Here is a 19508-nt window from a genome sequence, read left to right as displayed (position 1 = left end):
AATAGTCTGGTCTATTACTACAGTTTGATTTTAAGAATATCAAAATATGTATATGTTACTGCAGTTTCAGTTATTTAGGGCCATAGTCTTATAATTCAGACTTTCCTCTAGTCACAAGTGAAGGACATTAAAGGAAAGAAGCGTCTAAGTCATGTTGTATCTGGCTATAGTAGGAATATAATAAATTTTGTTTGAAATTGTGTTACTCAGATTTCCTGCTACTTAGAACTTGCTTCTTTTTGTCTTAATTCTGATTTTATTAGAATGTCAGTTAGAGCTACAGTAAATATTTCACATTTCCTTTTTCTTAGCAACTCAGCATGCAACAGGTGCAGCAAAGGAAGAAAATACTATGTGGGGGCCATGGATCCTATGTGCTCTTTGAACATGACTTTGCTACAGAAGTACCCAGAAGCCAGGTCAGAACAGGTGCTTGAATTTCTGGCCTGTAGGTTCTTACCAGAAAGATGAAGGAAATTATGTTCTTTAATGTTTGGTGCCTAATTAATTAGTAAGCACACAAGTTACAACTTGACACTGAATTATGATACAGACTGATAATTGCTGGATGTTAGACTTCCTCTAAAATAAGTGGAAATATACATAGTAGATTATTTCTGTGGAATAATGGTGTCTGTTCTAACTGTATCTTTAGAAAGGACATAATGTGTGTTGTCCCATACTTACTGGGAACGGTTCATACATAGCATCTGCAACTTAAATGTATCCATCATTATCAAGTTGCAAAGTAATTTAAGTGACAGCATCCAGTCTTTCACACTCTTTAAAACATTCACCTTATTAAGATGTAGCTTCCCATGCTTGTTTATGTCTTCAGGCAGGCTTGTTTTTTTCCTCAGAAATTCTGAGTGAGGTTCCTTCCAGTCAGTGTTTCTGAATTGAGAGTCCAGAACAGTATACATGCTTTCAGTTAATATACAAAAGCAATATACATGTGAATGTTAAGTTTTGGACCTCACATTTCACCGTCAGAAATATTTTTACTGTTCAAGCTTAGAAATGCAAGTACTTGGTATAGAAGCATGCTGCACAAGCAAACTGCATTTTGAGCTGCATGTTCTTGGTATACAAACATGGGGACTTTTTGACTACTTTCCAAAGGAAGCCAGACTAACGAATTCATCCTCTATATGTTTGCATTTCAGTTTATCAATTTCGGTCAAATTTGACAGAGAAGAGGCATTAAGAAACAAATTTTCATTAAACTTTTGCAAGAAAGAATGTGATTAGAGGAAAATATTAATACTATAATTTCAGGAAAAGCTGTAAGTGTGAGCTTGAGTCTTTTTGGACATCAGAAAATCTGCATGGGGACAAGCTGTTCTGAATAATCTTCCCCACAAAAGTTCTTTAGTCATAGCTCATGCTTTACTAGACCCCAGGGGATTAATTCCTCAACTAAGATCTTTCTCAGAGATGGATGTGTAGATATCTATTAAGATACAAATTCAGTCCAACACTTCCCACATGGTTAGTACTTTTAAAACAGTTTTGTCTGCATCTGTCTCCTTTCTCCCTCTCATTTCTACTCAATTTAAAGGCTGGTCATAGGATCACAAATGACTGAAAATCAGACTTCTGCACTTAATATATATTTAGGGTATGTAGGCTGTGAAACGTGGCAGTTTCAGGCTCTTCCCTGTTTTGAGCAGCTGTCAATAAACTGGAGATTTTTAAATGTTAAATGTTACAGTGTGGGAGTTCCTCAGCAAAGTTCAAAGGAAAGTATGACCACAGGTGGAAACACAACTTTTGATGTTTTAAGTTTATTGTCAGCAGTTCTGACATAAATATTAACTGCAATCAAATTAGTGATTGCTTCTTTAGGAGTTGGGACTGTGGTGCAACTGAATGAAATGTCATGACTGGATCCACAGGAAAACAATACCTTCTGGAAAGCAAAAGGAGGTAAATTATATTAATGTAATTGTCTTTCTGTTCTTAAAGTTACATAAGGTTGTTTTTTTCTATAATGCTACTGATACTTATTGTTTGATTCCTTTGATTTACTTCATAGCACATGGAATGTTAGCACATGATAATCTTTTTCGTGATAATTACTGGATCACAGAACCTTAATTATTCTCAATGTTACAATGTATATACGACAACTTTTTGGCCGGTAAGTTTGCCACCTGCTCTGGCTTCCATGTATCGTTTTATTCAGCTGTCATTCAATGATTCCATTCTAAATAACTCTTTATATCATTCAGTGGATGGGGGGTAAAACTGTGAGGACGGGTCAGCCTGCAGGCCTGCCGTCACGCTGCTTCCAGGCGGGGCCGTTTTCCAGCCGGCAGCGCCGCCACGCGCTACCCCCGTACCCACACCTCCGTGGCGGTTGGGGGGGCGCGAGCGGCTCGGCGCAACGGCTGTCCGCCAACGGGGGCTCGCGCAGCCATTGGCGACCCCTGAGGCGAGGCGAGAGCGGGCGCGCAGCCTCTCAGCGCCGAGGACGAGGGAGCCCCGAGGGGCGGCTGGCAGCGGGACCTGCCTCCAACAAGCGGTTTGCGGGGTCCTCTGGCCCTTTTCCGCCTGAGCTTGCGGATAGGTCCCTCTTGCTGTGTACTCAAATGTGTAGTTTTTCTGACGCGGTTTGTTTAAAAGGTTGTGCTTAAAATTTGTCCTGGCAGAGGTGATTGTCAAGTGGTGGAACTTTTTTTTTTTTTAACCTCTACTTTTAAGCGTAAATTTGGATAGATAACTTGAGGGAATGGACAAAAACAAAAATCTGTCATCCTTTTAAGTTGTCATATTTGTTAGTTCGATTTTTTGCCACTGTGATAATGTGACTTAAATCTTGTGGAACGAATCGTTAACTTGTTTGAATTCATTGAACAAAAGTGAAGTCTGAGGTGATTTTTCCTCAACTTTATAGATAATAAATCCTGATAAGAGATAATGCAACTTACTATTTAAATAGTATCACGTATCATTTGGGGATTCCTCTTGATAATGTGCAGGTTGATCTTTATGATGGATAAACAAGCAACTGCTAAGTTATCTACCACTTCAGATGCTGTTAAAGGGTGTATGAAGAGGGATAGAACATCACAAACTGCAAAACTGAATGCTTCTTTGGCATCTAAAATCAAAACTAAATTATTAAGTAAGTCATGTTAAAATAAAACTGAAGCCATTTTACTATATTTAAAGTGTATGACTTCAAAAGTAATAGCAATTGTATTTAACGTGATTTGCTGAATCGCTGCTGTTAAAAATGTATGTTGAGGATTTTAGGAGAGTCTGAAGGTTAAAACACGTGATTGTATGTTGATTATTTATCTAATTCTCTGAATATTTTCAGTGTTTGCTCTTTGGTATGCTAGCGTTTTATAAAGAACACACTCAAGTGCATTTCTAACATCCATGTTCTATTTATCTCTGACATCCAAAAACTGAGGTACCAAAAAGAGTAAGATCAATGACCTTACATAGTTGAAATAGTATAGTACATAAAATTCCCATTTGCAAAATGGGATTTATATAAAATTCTTCATTGAGGCACTTATAGAATCAAGGAAGACTCTAAATACTAATTTTGATTGTTGGGTTACAGGTCACAGAAGTAATAGCATAAGACAATGAATAAAAGTAGCTGTAGCAGACTTCAAGCTCACCTTTCTCCTTTTGGTACTGTAAAACAGTATGGCCAGGCTTATCTCTGTCTTATTTCAGAGTTAAAGCTAACTCTGTGTATACTATGAACATGAGACAAAATGTTCATCTTGATAATATGCTGCATCACTGGAAAAAAAAGTTCTTAAAAGGTTCAGTAACAGATACGAGTAGGCAGGTTTTCATTAGGACAGCAGGCAGTGTATTTCTAACGTAAAGCTTATTTTCTTGCTGAAACATGTTTTTGCTCAAAATGTTTGAACTTTTTATATATATATATAAATATATAAATAAATATATATATAAATAAATATATAAATATATAAATAAATATATATATTTTTTTAGAAAGCTGGAAATGTTGTCATGCCTGGAAAACTATCCATTTTAAATTTTTTTCTTAAAATACCCTTGTTTTAATAAATAAATAAATAAATCCAGACCAGAACAGAATCCATGTGTGAAATGAACTTGAAGTTGACACAGAGTAGTCTTCAGAATGACAGTTTTTGTTAAAAAGTGTCAGGCTTTGCTACTGTTGTGTCAAAACATATAGATAAAAATATTATTCTATAGTGATAGTAGGTAAAAAGAGGGCCTGGAAATGAAGCTGTTGAAAATGAAATTACCTTTTTTTTTTTTCCTCATATAGATAACTCATCAATGTTTAAAGTATCTTTAAAACAAAATAATAAAGCATTAGCTCTGGCTTTGAGTGTAGAGAGAGAAAGTTCTCGGAAGTTGAAGAAGGAGAAGCTTTTTCTTCAGAAAGAAGTAGAAAAGCTGCAGCTTCATAATACCTTGCTTCATCGGAAACTAAGCTGTTTGGTATGCTACAAATAATATTTAAAGCTACATCAGCTAAACCGAGCTTTCATCCTTTTTGGAAACATAATATTGCTCCTTAAAATGGTGATTTGAAACATTTACATCTCAGATTTATGAAGTTGTGTCATCTCATAACAATTCATTGTTCATGTTTAATTTTTCTTTAATTTTTGTACTATTTTGTCAGTCAATATATCTTTGTCCTTAGCTATTATACTGTCAGCTTCACTTTTGTATTTAAAGCTATTGAAAATTGGTTTTAGCCCTTAAATGAGCTTGAAAATTACAGCAAATATATTTACCCTTATATCTTTTCTTTACGAAAGGAAGACATTTAAAATGCTTTCTTTGAATTACTTTTTCTTTTTGTATGCAGAATAAAACTCTTGTAGAAATAGAAGCATTTTTGAATGATAACCTTTTAGCTGCAATAGAAATAAGCAGTCTTCCTGAGGTAAGGAATTTTTTGAACAATTTTTCCAGGATAATATTTTCAAAGCGTCTAAATGACTGCCATGTTGGAATCAGATTCATTTTAAAACATTTACCCCTGTTGTTTGCTTTGGGGTGCAGCAATGGTCCAGTTAAATCAATGGTGTTTTACTGGTGCAGGCATTAAGAATTTAGGAGTTAATCTTGTTTACAAAGAATCTAAAAGCTGTGTATCAGACCTGATGCAGTCACATAACTTTAAAAAAAAAAAAAAAGTTGCATAGTACTTCAGTAGGTGGCATTCTTCAAGGAACTACTTGTCTTCGTTGCTGAATGCTGGGATGAACTATGCTAGTCTAATAAAAACCTTGAATGTGGAAACCTTACCAGAAAACATAGACTATGTTGGTCCTTGTGTCATGGCAAAATTATAGTTACGTGATTATCTTCTGTTTTACTATGGCTGTCTGGTATTACCAAACTCTGTTTTTTATGATTTGTTCTAAAAAGTTGCATAACATTAGCATTGTTGGATGCATCTATATACCTAATGCACTTTGTTGCATTAATTGTATCTGTATGAACAAAATCTATACATTGTTTTGGGGTGTGAGTAGGTTGAAGATTTTGATAAGTTTTGCTACAAATTTTTTTTTCTTTAGAGCTGTTGTGTGTGCTTGAAGAAATATGTTTTAGGTTTTGCATATTTTTATACAAGTGTCTTATCTGCAAAAGTTATAATCGCAGAAGCAGTGAATATCATGCACCTTTCAGCAGTACTTCTATTTTTCGCCTATTAATTTGTATGTTTCCCGTGGATATTTCTAATAACACATAAGAGAATATTTAGCGGTTTCTACATCCTCACTGCTTTTCTTTTGAATGAATCTTCAGAGTTTTCTTACTCTGACAGATGGTCCAAGTAACTGTACTGATGACCAGTTGAAGAGTACGTCTCAGTCAGCTAGGTAAGTTGTATTCAATATGGCAGCTGTGAAGTGTCTGTAGGTTTTTATTTTTATGTTTTTACAATTAATCTTTGTATGTTCTAGATATTTTTGAGGTAGTGAGAAATAATTTTGTCTCATTCAGAAATTACTATTTGCAACATGGAATGATTAGGGAAGATAGTGGTATGCAAACCTGTGTTTGAATAATTTGCTTCTTCATGGGATCTCACCAGCACAAAATGGATTCTGTATCATAAAAAATACATTTTCCCCTTGGATAGTACCAGAAGTAAAGTGCATTTCATGCTTGAGTTCTTGTTTTCTGCTTCTATACATAACTAAAGGACTGTTTTAAACAATTGAATGTTATAGCATACAACATAATGAAATCTTCACAGTAAAATTCCCTCTTTTCAGATCTGTAGAATTGCCAGTGAAGCTTCCTTTACTCACAGCATCTACTGGAAAACAGCAGGGTAGCCCTTCTGTGTATGAAATAACAAATTCTTCTAAAAGTACCACTACTTTGTCAAAGGAAATGCATTCAGATCAAGTCAAGTTTGCATTATCATTGCCTTCTGATAAGAATAATCAAAAGATAAATGAAGTAGACAAGGTGGAAACAAACAATGACAAAAATATAGTTTTAGAAGGTAAGATATATTTTCTGTACAGGTAATTTTTTCATTTTTTTTTTAGAGCTAACTGAGATTTAGTATTTAATAGTTCATAATTTGATGTATGATACAGAAGATAGAGTGAGATTCCTGAACTATAATAAACTAATCAAAAATAGAATGGTCACCCATAGAGATGTCCTGACAATCTCTTGTAGAATAACACAGATTAAATTCATAGAATCGTAGAATCATTTAGGATGGAATAGACCTCTAAGATTGTCTAGTCCAACCTATAACAAAATTAATGTGAACAGGATAAAGTTTTGATAAGATAACAAAATAATAACTGCAGCACTCATAGAAAACAAATACATTTTTATTTATATCTAACTTCAAAATTCCAAGTCTGGTAAAATGGGAACCTAGCTGTAATTAACTGAATTTTTAAGGACTAACTACAGAATGTGTGTATTCAGTAGAAAAATGCAGTTTGTCATTTTCCATACTTGTAATGTATCTTATTCTGACCAATATATTCCTTCTTTCCCCAAGCTGCTGAAATTTCTGTTCTTCTTTGCAGAAAATCATTTACACGGAGAACTAAACTGCAATAGTGCATTCATGACTCATATCAATAAAACTCAATCTCTAAGACAGTCTGAGGAGCTTATAAAACAAAATAATGATATTTCATTGCCGTTCTGTGGAAATGTGCCTGAAAGAAGGAACCGTGCAGCACTTTATAGGTCAAAACCTCAACCTAATATAAAGGATTTTGATAAAAAATGTATCTCAGATATGCATCATCATGGTAGCAGCAGCAAAACCAATTACATGAATTTGCAGGAAAGCTCAAGTGGATTGTCTCACATTATTCCTTCACCTCTTGAATTTAACAGTGAAGGTAAGATAGAGTTTAAGTCAATGCTGCTTTTTGACAAGGCTAAACCTGAAGAAACTGTATATGATGCTGATATGGAGTTGACTGCCAGTGATGCAGGTGAGCTGCTCACAGTTACATCAAAAGACAAACTACATCAAAATAAAAACAATAATGCCAATTCTGATAAAATATTGGGAAATTTCAGAAGAGTAAAATATTTTAAAAGTGATAAAGAGAAAATTAAAAGCAAGACTGAAGTCAGTTCAGATTTGTATGCAGAAGAAAGGCACGCCAGGGCTGACAAGAGAAAAGTTTCAAAAACTACTGAGTCACAAACTCAGCTATTCCAAAGTCAGACAGAACAGCAACCTACGAAGAAATCTTTACAGAAGCAGAGTTTGCCAAATACTAATGACTATTATGAAGCACAAAATTGTCCAAGTAAAACTAGAGATACTAGAAGGACATGCCTAGTTAAACTAGCGCATCCAAGAAAACAAGAAGAGAAAAATAAAGAAACTTTCTCAGAAACATCTGAAGAATTGGAAAGCAAAATAAAAGCAGACTCAGGTTCATCTAATAGCAAGATCCCACCTCAAGTTTATTGTGCTGAAAGTTTACTGTTTCAGGATAACACCTCTAATGTATTACCTTTGCAGCAGGAATTTCTAAGTGAAAATGAGAAGCATATCAGACCACAAATAAACAGGAAACCCCTTCAAAACCCTTCTAAAATAATCACAGCAAAATGCTGTGGAGTGGAAAATGGGCAGTATGGACAAAATGGTTCAAAAAAGTCTCAAACAGAGAGGTGCCAAGATGACAGCAAGAAAAAACAAGACCAGAAGAATATTATAAAGAGTAAATGCAACAAAAAGGGTAGTAACAGACAAAGAGAAAATAATAGTGTTCATAAAATTACTGAGAAAGCACACCGAAACAGTAGTAATTTTTCACCAGGCAGATTAAAACGTACATTGGCAAAGGCTAGCCGTAAAGCATATATAATGCCAACAAAAGATCTTACACAGTTCCCGCTTTGCAAAAGTGAAGAATTAAAAAATAAGGATGCATTGTGCACCCAGGCTGCTCATGGAAATAAAATAACTGAAACTCAGCAATCTCAGGTAGCTTTAATTACTCAGAATGGTGTAGCTATGAATATACCACAGGCTAAAGCCTCTACACAACAAGTTGATGACAATGTTAATGCATTAAAGGGGGTAGATTCCTCATCAGTGACATGCAAAACCCCTAACACTAGTAATTCTCCTGATAATCATGTAAAGAACAAAGGGAGCTTTACTTCTGGTATTATGGAGACCAGACCAGAAAAAAATTATTTCAGGCGTATTGATCAGGGACAGCTGAACATTTTGGATGACCACGAAGTCCCTCATAAAATAGATTCCTTAATGAGCAAATTAAAGCCTACAGTTGAAAAATCAGAATATTTAAATTTCATACCTGTAGATTTTTCTAAGGATATGTCATTAAATACAGGAAGCCTATTCCAGGAAGATCTTTCCAATTTGGAGCTCCAAGCTCTTGATAACCCTAAATTCCATTCTTCCATCAACTTCTCTATGCAGAGAAACTCTGAAATTTTGGGGAAGAATAATCAAGATAAAGCACTGGATATTGGGAAAGCAGAGCAAAAGTTGGATCATATTTCTAAAGAGACTTTTGAAAAGACTCTGACACCTGGTCATGGTAAGTACATGAACAAGGGAAAAAAAATAGCATTTTGAGTTAGTTTCTGTCTGGAATTGGGGTAAGATGCTCTCTCAATACTATCCTATTCTTATTTCTCGATTACAGTGGATAAAACAGGAGTGAAAAAGGGAAGGCTGAAAATCACTAAAATGATTCATTTATCAATCAAAATAGGTTTTAAAATTGTGGTAACTAATATTCCTATGATATACTGTAATATATTCCAAGATAGCATTTTGTCATACAGATAAGTTAGTCTGCATTCTTGAGGAGCAGTTATATTTGGAGCCTGTATTCATTTTGCAAGAGAATGTGGTAGGATTCAGAAAGGTAGGGATAAAAAGATAAAATAACTTGGTAGTTTCATACAAGGGGAAGTAAGAGTGAAGTACATTGTTGCCGTCAGAAATGGAGAACAGATGCAAGAGCTGTTTTCATTAACTGGACTTACAGGTTTCATTTTTGTTTCTTTAAAAATATTGCAAATCTACACGAATTTTGAGATCTTAAAAAAAAAAAAAAAAAAAGCTTGGATCAGGTGTTCTCTAGAATCTACCTATGAGCAAACTTTCATCTGACAGCCTATTTATTTATTTTGAATAAGATGCATTTAGTTGAGGAAAAACAACAACTACAACAACAACAAAAAAAACCACTTCAGTGTGGTCTGGAAGATAAGTTAGATTCTCTTGTCATACGTGAAAGTACTGTAAAGGAGCTAAAGGAATGTATGACTATTTGGAGTTTAAATATGCTTTAAAATATAGCTTGGAAGTTTCCTAGTATGAAGGGTCTATTTTATAAACTTTTTTTTCCTCTTCAACAAATTCCTGTTTACTTCACTGTCCCTAAGGATGTCCAAACACATAGCCAGTTTCCTGGCTCAAATAAATAAATGGAATCCCAAGCCATTAAGCAAGTCCTGCTTTTGCTTCATTTAAACCCTAGGATACTGGCTGAAAAAAAATCTCTTATTTTACATGACCCTAGAACAGGAGTACTGGCAGAATTAGAACACTGTGCAAGGTATTACTCCTGCTATTCTGCAGTTATAGCTTCTCATATTAAATTTCTTTGGAAGGTAGAAAAAGGATCCTGTATTTTTATTAGCTTTAATATTAGATTAGTAAACCCTTGTGATCAGTAGTATCAAAGACTACTGTCATAAAAAGAAGCAAACTAATCGTTTGATCTTTGTCCATTTAAGCAGAGCTGAAAAACCAATTCATTCTTCATCCTACATACAAGACCATGTCTTGAATTAAAAGAAAGCCAGGAAATGTCATCAATTCTGATGCCAGCTCTTCTGCATCACTACTTTGTGCTGTACTTAAATATACCTTAAAAGTCTCCTGTAACGAAAGTCTTTGTACAGTTATGTATATGTGAACATGAATATTCACACTCAGAATCACAGAATCGTCTAGGTTGGAAGAGACCTCCAAGATCACCCAGTCCAACCTCTGACCTAACACTAACAAGTCCTCCACTAAACCATATCACTAAGGGCTACATCTAAACGTCTCTTAAAGACCTCCAGGGATGGTGACTCAACCACTTCCCTGGGCAGCCTATTCCAATGCCTAACAACCCTTTCAGTAAAGAAGTTCTTCCTAACATCCAACGTAAACCTCCCCTGGTGCAACTTTAGCCCATTCCCCCTCGTCCTGTCACCAGGCACGTGGGAGAATAGACCAAACCCCACCTCGCTACAGCCTCCTTTCAGGTACCTGTAGAGTGTGATAAGGTCGCCCCTGAGCCTCCTCTTCTTCAGGCTGAACAATCCCAGCTCCCTCAGCCGCTCCTCGTAAGACTTGTTCTCCAGACCCCTCACCAGCCTCGTTGCCCTTCTGTGGACTCTCTCGAGCACCTCGATGTCCTTCTTGTAGTGAGGGGCCCACAACTGAACACAGTACTCGAGGTGCAGCCTCACCAGAGCCGAGTACAGGGGGACAATCACTTCCCTAGACCTACTGGCCACGCTGCTTCTTATACAAGCCAGGATGCTGTTGGCCTTCTTGGCCACCTGAGCACACTGCTGGCTCATATTCAGCCGACTATCAACCAATACTCCCAGGTCCTTCTCCGCCAGGCAGCCTTCCAACCGCTCATATCCCAGCTTGAAGCGCTGCTTGGGGTTGTTACGCCCCAGGTGCAGGACCCGGCACTTGGCCTTGTTGAACCTCATACAGTTGACCTCAGCCCACTGGTCCAGCCTATCCAGATCCTCCTGCAGAGCCTTCCTACCCTCGAGCAGATCGACACACGCACCTAACTTGGTGTTGTCTGCAAACTTACTGAGGGTGCACTCGATTCCCCCATCCAGATCATCAATAAAGATATTAAAGAGGACTGGCCCTAGTACTGAGCCCTGGGGGACTCCACTAGTGACCGGCCTCCAACTGGATTTGACTCCATTCACCACAACTCTTTTGGGCCCGGCTATCAAGCCAGTTTTTAACCTCAAAGGCATCCAGCTTGCCTAAATAATTTATACTCATAGATGTCTCAAAATTCTTCTGGTCATAAAGAAACTGAAATGATCTCTAACCTTAAGTTTTAGGAAAAGCTTGGAATAACATTTTACTTCCACTTTAAAACTAGTCCACATCAAGATTGATTTGAGGCAGCTAAACTTGAGATGTTTTTAATGGCTGGAGATCCCTCTCCTTTAAACTAGATGAACTTCCTTAATCAACTTAATTCCTTCAAAAGACAATGGTTTTCTTTTTGCTTACATAAATCAGGAGGAACTTCCTGCAAGCAGCCCAAGTCACTTTAATATGTCTCATATACTTAGGAGAAAAATTAGCAGAAATCCAATAAAGAACCTTTGATTTTTGTGTCTCTACTTAATATATTTCAAAAAAAATATTTATAAAATGGTTGGTCTTCTCCACTGATATATTTCATTTGATCTCAGCAAAGAATTCTTCTACAGGACAATGGTAATTCAGTGGTACCAGCATGGCCATCAGTTCAGAGTTTTTGTGTGTGCTACAATGTACAAGATATTCAGTTGCTATTATACAAAATAAAATCTTCATTTTTTAGCAGGTATATATATATTCAGTGGTATAATTTACTAGTCTTAAGATAAGTACAACAGAAAAGTCATCATTATCTGGTGTGTGTTTTGAATTTCCTCTGTGTGATCACTAGCATGCATTTTCTGCATCAGAATTTAAGGTGAGTAAAAACTTCAAGCTCAAGAAGTAAAAATAAGAGAGTTTTCATTTCAGTCCCATTGAAAAACTGCATCCAATATGTTCTCATCTGGATGCAGTAAATTTAAGATTTGATCTGTATTAGTGGAGAATGCGTGCTCTTGGAAGAACTTTTAAGGCATACAGATTAAGGCTGTATTGATTTTATCTTGGATTGATGTCTGCATTAAATCTTATTGCTTCTCAGGCTGTGAACTATGAATAGTTTAGAATTTTTCCATACATGGACTGATGTAATAACTTCAATATTTCTCCCAAGTTATCTAAATATTTGTCTCCAAATTAAGTATTGATGTTTAGTCTGGCATTCTGAGCTGATCTTAAAATATTACACGAAATTGACACACAGGGCTTCTTCCACCAAGGTTGGTTACTTCTTAATAGAGTATTCCTCTTTGACATGTGCAGTGATTCAAAATACAAGGCATTGTAAATAATTCTGTAGTACATAGTTTTGACAACAAGGATCCTCACTTAATCACCTTGCTGTGCTCATTTTGCACACATGTTCATAGAGCAGGAACAAAGTTGAAAAATGTAGTCACCCATAGATTACCCTTGTTCAGGTTGATCTTCAGGTTATACATGTATTCCCTCCCCCTGCATTAAAGGCAATGAGATGTGTGCAATTTTACTTTAACAATTTTGTGGAGTCTTAAGCAGCCAGCTGCATATTACAGTGTTTCTGGTATTTGAGTCTGTCCCTTGATTCTGTCCCAAGAGCCATGGTAGACCTCAAACAGCTCCAAAGTAGGATAGGTTGAAAGCTGTTGTAGTTCCCTTTCCTTTGATCATGTACCATTCCTCGCAGAACATTTTCAGAGGAAGAACAGTGACCAAAATACCTGAATTAAGAAATAAAAACAAAAAATAATGATGAATTGAAAATGTACTTAATGATTCAAAAAATATTTGAAATGAAACATCTAAACTGCTATATTCACAGGGAGAACAGCTTTTCAAGATCTGACAAATACTAGTGTATGTTCTCATACTTCTTTACCTACATGCCCTAAAGTTTTACAAGAAAATTCAGCAGCACCAGTTAGACGAGGAGGACCCACTATTTGCTACAAAGAACCTGGTCTAAGATGGTAAGTATCTGTAAATTAGAGCAGGGGTTGTATTTACTTCTAGAACGTAACTTAATAAAGATTTGCTATTAAAACCCCCAAAATCTTTTTAAAAAAAATTGTTTGCAAACTGGAGTGAAAGAATACTACAGTGTTGATGTAAAACGTTTCCTGTTAGTGTGTCAGGGTTTTCAGGTGCTAGAGGCAACAATATATCCAGTTTATTATTTAACGTTTTATTCTAGTAGCGAATAATGATGAATTCTTAATGTTTATAATGACATAAACCCATTTAGAGGTGTATAATTGTAAATCTTAAATATAAACTTTTGCCATAATAAAGTCCTTGTAGCATTGTCAAGTGGAAGATAATGTATGTACTAACATTATGGTATTCATTGATTTTGCTATAACTAAGTAAGAATATAGCTATGTCTGATGATACATATATTGTTATATCTAATGTAAGAAATCATTTGAGTTTAACATTTTATAATTTGATAGTTAGATACCTATGTCAGTGTTCTTACTGAATTTAGTGGCACAATATTTCCAAGATTTTGAAAAGATATCCCATATCTTCAGTTGGGATTTTAGATTTGTCTTCTATTTATGTTTTATTTTCAAGCGTTCTCTCCCATGTAGATACTACTACATATTTGGTTTGTCCTTTTTTATGTTTGTCTTCTAGGAGTTATGAGTATGCATGTTTATATGATACACACGACACACAAGACCAAGACTTTTAGCATTATTTTGAAAAATAGTATTTGTTTTCCAGATATTTAATTTCTTTAGTGTATTAAATTTTCAGTGAGAGTATTTACCATTTGGAATTGTTATTATAATTGCATAGATTTTTTGGTGATTTTTATATGGTGTTTTCTATTTCTTTTGTTTACAGCAAATTAAGGCATGGGGATCAGTTTACAGATACACAACTTCTGCATTCCCCAGCTTATAAAGTAAAAAATAGAAGAAGTTTTAAAAGTAAATCAAAAATTATTTGAAGAAGACGGGAGAATTGCCTTTATGAACAGTACTTCTAAAATGGGTACTTTTTTTTCAAAAAAAAAAAAGTAGTTTAGTAGTATAGAATGCTTATTTGGTTTTGATTGATAGAGGTAAAACAAAGCCTTCCAAAGTGAAATTTCTTGGAAAGGATTCCCTGTATAAAGGACACAGAATTCTTCACTAAGGAAAGCAAATGCAGGTTAGACTCCATTCTTGTGTTTTACTTTTTTGGTCTGTAATTTATAAACGGTTCAAAGGGTTTGCAGCACTTACTAATTTGTAAGAAAAGTGTAAGTTTCTATGACAATAAAAATAAATCACATTTGGAAATTTTACTGTGATTTCTTCATATTTACCATGAGCAGAATCATTTCTCAATGCTAGTTGGATCAGACCAAGCATCCCAAGCTTTGGTAAATCTAATGAAACTGATGGAAAAAGTTCTTTTGTGATAATTGTTTTGTTTTGTTTTGCTTTTTGGCAGAATCATTAAAATTTGAATGAGTTCTTATTTTTAGGAACATTAGACAGAAACCCAGTGTCCTGCATATGTGTCAGAGGCAACTAGAAAGAATATAGAATTGCAGTAGAAATTCAGTAGTAAATAGCATTCAGACAAAGCAGTGCTGAGTTTCCAGTTGAGAGTGTGATAATGTGACAAATACTACAACCACATCATATCATTCAGCTATCAGGTTTCTATATTATTTCCCTTCTGTTTCCTCATCAATCACTTCTGCATTTGGTAACATATTGTCATCAGACAAACAATTTTATGGGATTATCTGAGTTGTAGATGCAGTCAGCCACAGGTTGTAGCTCACAGTTTACACAACTTTTATGGATTACATTGGATAAAGGTTTAGGTTCACTTCCGAACCAAAGTGGTTCCAAAGCTCATTTTTAATGAGATGCAAATAAATTATCTTCTTTGATTACAGAAAGTGGTCCTTCACACAATATGCAGTTAAACTGAGGAATTCCTTACAACAGGAGTAGATGTTGTTAGTTTACATGGGTTTAAATATTGATCACTCTAATTAACGGAAGAAAAATACATGAGGAATTACCAGAAATGCCATTTTATACCTTTTCTAAGGGTATTCATTATTGAAACCTTAAGAGACTGGCCATTTCTTTGAAAAGTTTGACCTTTGATCTGATTTGGTATACCTCTAAGTAACTAGTACTCTTAAATTTATAATGCATACATTGCTTACTTAAAAAAACAAAACAACAACAACAACAAAAAAAACAAGCAGTACTATTTCATTGTAGCTTCCGTTGGAACCTAGGTAGGTGATGGAGAAAATCCTCATGGAAACCATTTCCATACATGTTAAAGACTCAAGATGTTGAGAGTATTCAGCATGGATTTATGTAGGGGGGATCTTGCTGAATTGAGCTGATAACCTTCTATAATGAGGTGATTAGCTTGGTGTGTGTGAGGACAACAGTAAACGATTTTTACCTCAATTTTTTAGGGCTTTTGACAGCAATTTTTTTTCAGAATTCTCAGAAAACAGTCTTTTTCATTCTGAAATGTACCGTGTATGTCACTACATTAGCAAAATCATTTTGAAGAGGTGCAGAAATGGATGGAATGATAGATTCTGTCCTAATTCAATATTATTAAAGAAAGAATTACAATATTATACATTCTTTCCTTTTTTTTAACTATTATTTTTTTCTTCACAGTTTATAATTTTTTCCTTTTTAATTGAAATACTTTTGCTAGCCTTCTCTCCGTGTATCAACATCATTAGGTATGTCATGTTTTTTTTTTAGAAATCCAAAGAAGTATCTGTTACAACTTGTGTACTTTGCTGGCAATGCAGCAGCAAAATGCAGTTTTTTTTTTTTCTTATTTTTTTATGGTTTTGTCTTTATTGTCTGTGGTTTGAGAGCTAGAAAAAGAAACACATGCTTTTTTTCTCTGGAAAAAAAAAATCTTCTTGGAGATTGTCTCAATTCTTTTTTTCAGTGAAGGTCCTGCTGTTCTACATAGTCTCAGATACTACCAGCTAGACTGCTATAGTATTTCACGTAATTTTCAATAAAACTGTAAGGCCTAGACTTTATGCCTTAGTTTCTTCAATTCCGTTTAGTACAGATAACTTTCAGAATAACAAAAGATAAAGAAAGTGGCCTGAAGATGAGCAGAAATTACTTGAAGTAATTCTGAAATCATATCACTGTTGCTTCTGTCCTTGTTTCATTGTTTTCTCCATCCCAACAGCTTTTGTTGCTCAAGTTGATGTTACATACAGGGATATCATTTACTCTGCTATCATCTAAGATCTGGTTCTTTTATTTGTTTTACAAAATGGTCACTCATTTTAGGCACTAGATAAATTGTTACATTGTCTGTTGAGTCTTCACTGAATGTGCTTCTTCTAGGTAAATTGATACATTAGAAGCTCTTGCTGGGAAAAATTGATGTTAAAACAGCTCATAATATTCCAGATTAAAACACCTCTGTACCTGTCGCAGGAATTAAGAGAATAGGGTACTTTAGACTTCTTTCTATAGCTTCAAAGTAATTTTTTTTCTCATGTTTATTTTAATTATTTATTTATTTTAGATTTAATAGTTTACCACTGAAATATTTTGGTTGTTTTAAAATTTATTTAATCACTTCAATATATTTAAATTAAACAGGAAAAGGAAACTGATTCTATAAACCCTTATTGATACAAGTATCCCTTACAAATGCCTACAACGTCTTGAAGTTACTGAAGAGTATTTTGTGAGTGCAAGCTTATGCAAAACTTCCATTGGAGTTATGATTCCTATACTGTTGGAATTTATCACAATTTAAAATTACCTTTGGAGACTTAATTGTTAGAAAGCAATAGCAGTTCGCATAGCTCATTTTGTTCTGCAGGAACGCGTGTCCTTTAAAAAAGTAGGAGATATGTCTTACTGTTTGAATGTACCTTAACAAAATCAAGTAACTAAATTGTGTGATTAGCTCTAACCATCAAGAAAAAGCAACTAGTAACTTTGGGAGGGGATATACGCAGTACTAATTAAATGAATTTACATAGAATTCCCCTCATACATACAATGTAACTGAAAATATGTATGTAATATACTTCATGTGTTTTCTTTTTCTGAGGAAAGTACAGTGCAAGAGGAAGACAATATGAACATTTCATAACTGAAAAAATACTAGGTATGTAATCAGCAAGTGGACTTAAATTCAAAACATTCTGTAAGAGAAATAGTACACTTTTAATATTATGCTGCAGTTAAAAATGTGTATTATTTACATATATCGTATAAAATAACTCAGTATCTTCAAAGGAATAAGTTTGTCTTATCTCATGTGTTCTGGTCCCAGCATCCTACATTTAACAGTATATAATAATTTCAATGAAAGTTAGCAAGAAACATGTCATTGTAAGACAGAGACCTGGCAAACTGTAATATACTGAAAAGGAATGATTATCCCATGAAGTAGGTAATATTTCATTGTGCTAACTGTGAAGTAGGGCAGTAAATATTGTAAAGCATCACTTACTAGGGACTGAAACTAGGTGATGCATTATTCAACGCTTGTGAATGTAAAGCTCTATTTGGTATTGTTCAATATCAAGACTTCATAAAATCTTTTAGTTTCTATGGGATTTGAAAGTTCATTTTCAGAGGCTTTGTAATACTTGTAATATTTATAGAAGAAAACTAAATTTTATGAATCTAAATTTTCCAGAATATCAGTAAAAACTATCCATTAAAGAAGATAAGACCACCACAGAGGTGCTCGTAAAGGTTTAGTGTATTCGCCACATATATGACTTTCTGCAACACTGAGTGTTGAGAATACATGAATATAACAATATAGGTGGGAAGATGCAAGCCTGTGATGTCTTCTGAACATGAGTTTCATAACTGATGCTCCCTTTGTCTTAAGGGGAAATTCACTAGTTGCCTCTTTTTTACAGAAATCAAAATGCAGAGTCAGGCTGAAATAATAATAAACAACGAAGAAGCATCATTTTAAAATGTCCTACAGAGGGTGCATCCCATGTAACAACTAAAGTTACATAGTTCTTCAGTAACTCATGGATGAATATGCTTGCTCATCAGAGGAATCAGGACCCTCTCCTTCCCTTAAATCTCTGTACGCTACCGCTGGCATCAATCTGAAATACCTGAGTTTTATTGAGAGACTGCTCTATTCAAGTAGAGTTGAATAGTAGTGGTTGTTGTTTTTAAAAATAAGTGTAACAGTCACCTCTTATCTGAACAATGTCTAATCATCTGTCCTAAACTCAGGCTGGCGTGTGCGTGTTACTATGCTGAAGGACCCTGAACAGTTCAGGGAAGAAGAATCTGGCTGCAGTTTGTCATCCTCCCTTTGGTTCACAAGAGCATCTTCTTGTCCCTGCAATTCAGAATATGGAATATTCAGAATATGGAATATTCTTCAAGTTGGCTCCCTACAGTTCAAAATCCAGCACCTTACAGCATCATTACTTAAAACAAAGTCCTCCACTTTATGCCTTATAGATGCCTTCTAGTCTCTTCTGTCTCTTTCAGGTAAGAACTTTTTTTTTTTTTAATATAAATAATACAACACATTGGAATTAATCAGGATAAAGTATTCCCGAGCCTCTACTTGAAAGTTTTCTAAAATAGCTGCAGAATTTCATTTAATTCAAACATTGTATTTACACATTCGGAACTCCCTGGGAAGCTCCTGTTTCCAGTTTGGCAACCCCGCTTCTGAAGCTTCCTCCCCCAACTGCCCCCTCTGTGTCCGCCCCGCGGCTGCGCGGCTCCGCCCCATCCTGCCGAGGGAGTCCCCAGCTGCCGCTGCAAGTTCCGAGGCTGGGATACGATGTCCTTGAAAGGAGCGGCAGGGTGTGGGGAGCTTATTTTCTATGTGAATGGCAGGAAGGTGAGTGCTGCTGGGAGGGAGAGTGGAGAAAGAGCGGTTGCTGTTCCAGAAGTAACCCTGAAGGGTGTGGGCACAAATAGGATCTGGTTTCCGCAGACTTATTCACAAGAGTATAACTGAATCCTCAGACGAAGCCTCTGGAATGCAAATCACTCGGCTAGTATCACTTTGGCTAGCTAACTTTCATGCATCTAGCAAGTGCTGTTAGAAGGGGAGAAGC

The 19508-nt window shown here is 35.4% G+C and overlaps 2 protein-coding genes across 10 annotated transcripts in view; both read left to right on the top strand.

The window, feature by feature from the left end:
- SGO2 (shugoshin 2) overlaps positions 1–18466 on the top strand; it is a 30764-nt gene extending 12298 nt beyond the window's left edge. Inside the window, exons 3-13 of one of the 6 annotated variants that reach the window (XR_013953570.1) lie at positions 312–419; positions 2039–2143; positions 4292–4467; positions 4844–4921; positions 5794–5867; positions 6267–6502; positions 7050–9065; positions 13242–13389; positions 14273–16891; positions 17044–17560; positions 18330–18466. Coding sequence is in view for 2 of the 6 variants with exons in the window: in XM_080599623.1 (XP_080455749.1) it covers positions 2238–2527; positions 2985–3130; positions 4292–4467; positions 4844–4921; positions 5794–5867; positions 6267–6502; positions 7050–9065; positions 13242–13389; positions 14273–14378 (3270 nt within the window). In the remaining 4 variants the exon portion in view is untranslated. The other 5 variants (XR_013953571.1, XR_013953573.1, XR_013953572.1 and 2 more) reach the window with 5 other exon arrangements.
- Positions 18467–18788: 322 nt separating this feature from the next.
- AOX1 (aldehyde oxidase 1) overlaps positions 18789–19508 on the top strand; it is a 50281-nt gene continuing 49561 nt past the window's right edge. For 2 of the 4 annotated variants that reach the window (XM_080599621.1, XM_080599620.1), the window contains exon 1: positions 19132–19288. In XM_080599621.1, the coding sequence (XP_080455747.1) occupies positions 19229–19288 (60 nt within the window). In that variant the 5' untranslated portion in view covers positions 19132–19228. Of the gene's footprint in view, positions 18928–19131; positions 19289–19508 lie in introns of those variants that run through there. The other 2 variants (XM_080599622.1, XM_080599619.1) reach the window with 2 other exon arrangements.

This window comes from Anser brachyrhynchus (genome assembly GCF_964034855.1).
Source record: "Anser brachyrhynchus genome assembly, chromosome: 7".
Lineage (NCBI taxonomy): Eukaryota > Metazoa > Chordata > Aves > Anseriformes > Anatidae > Anser > Anser brachyrhynchus.
This window is presented reverse-complemented; position numbering and strand designations above follow the sequence as displayed.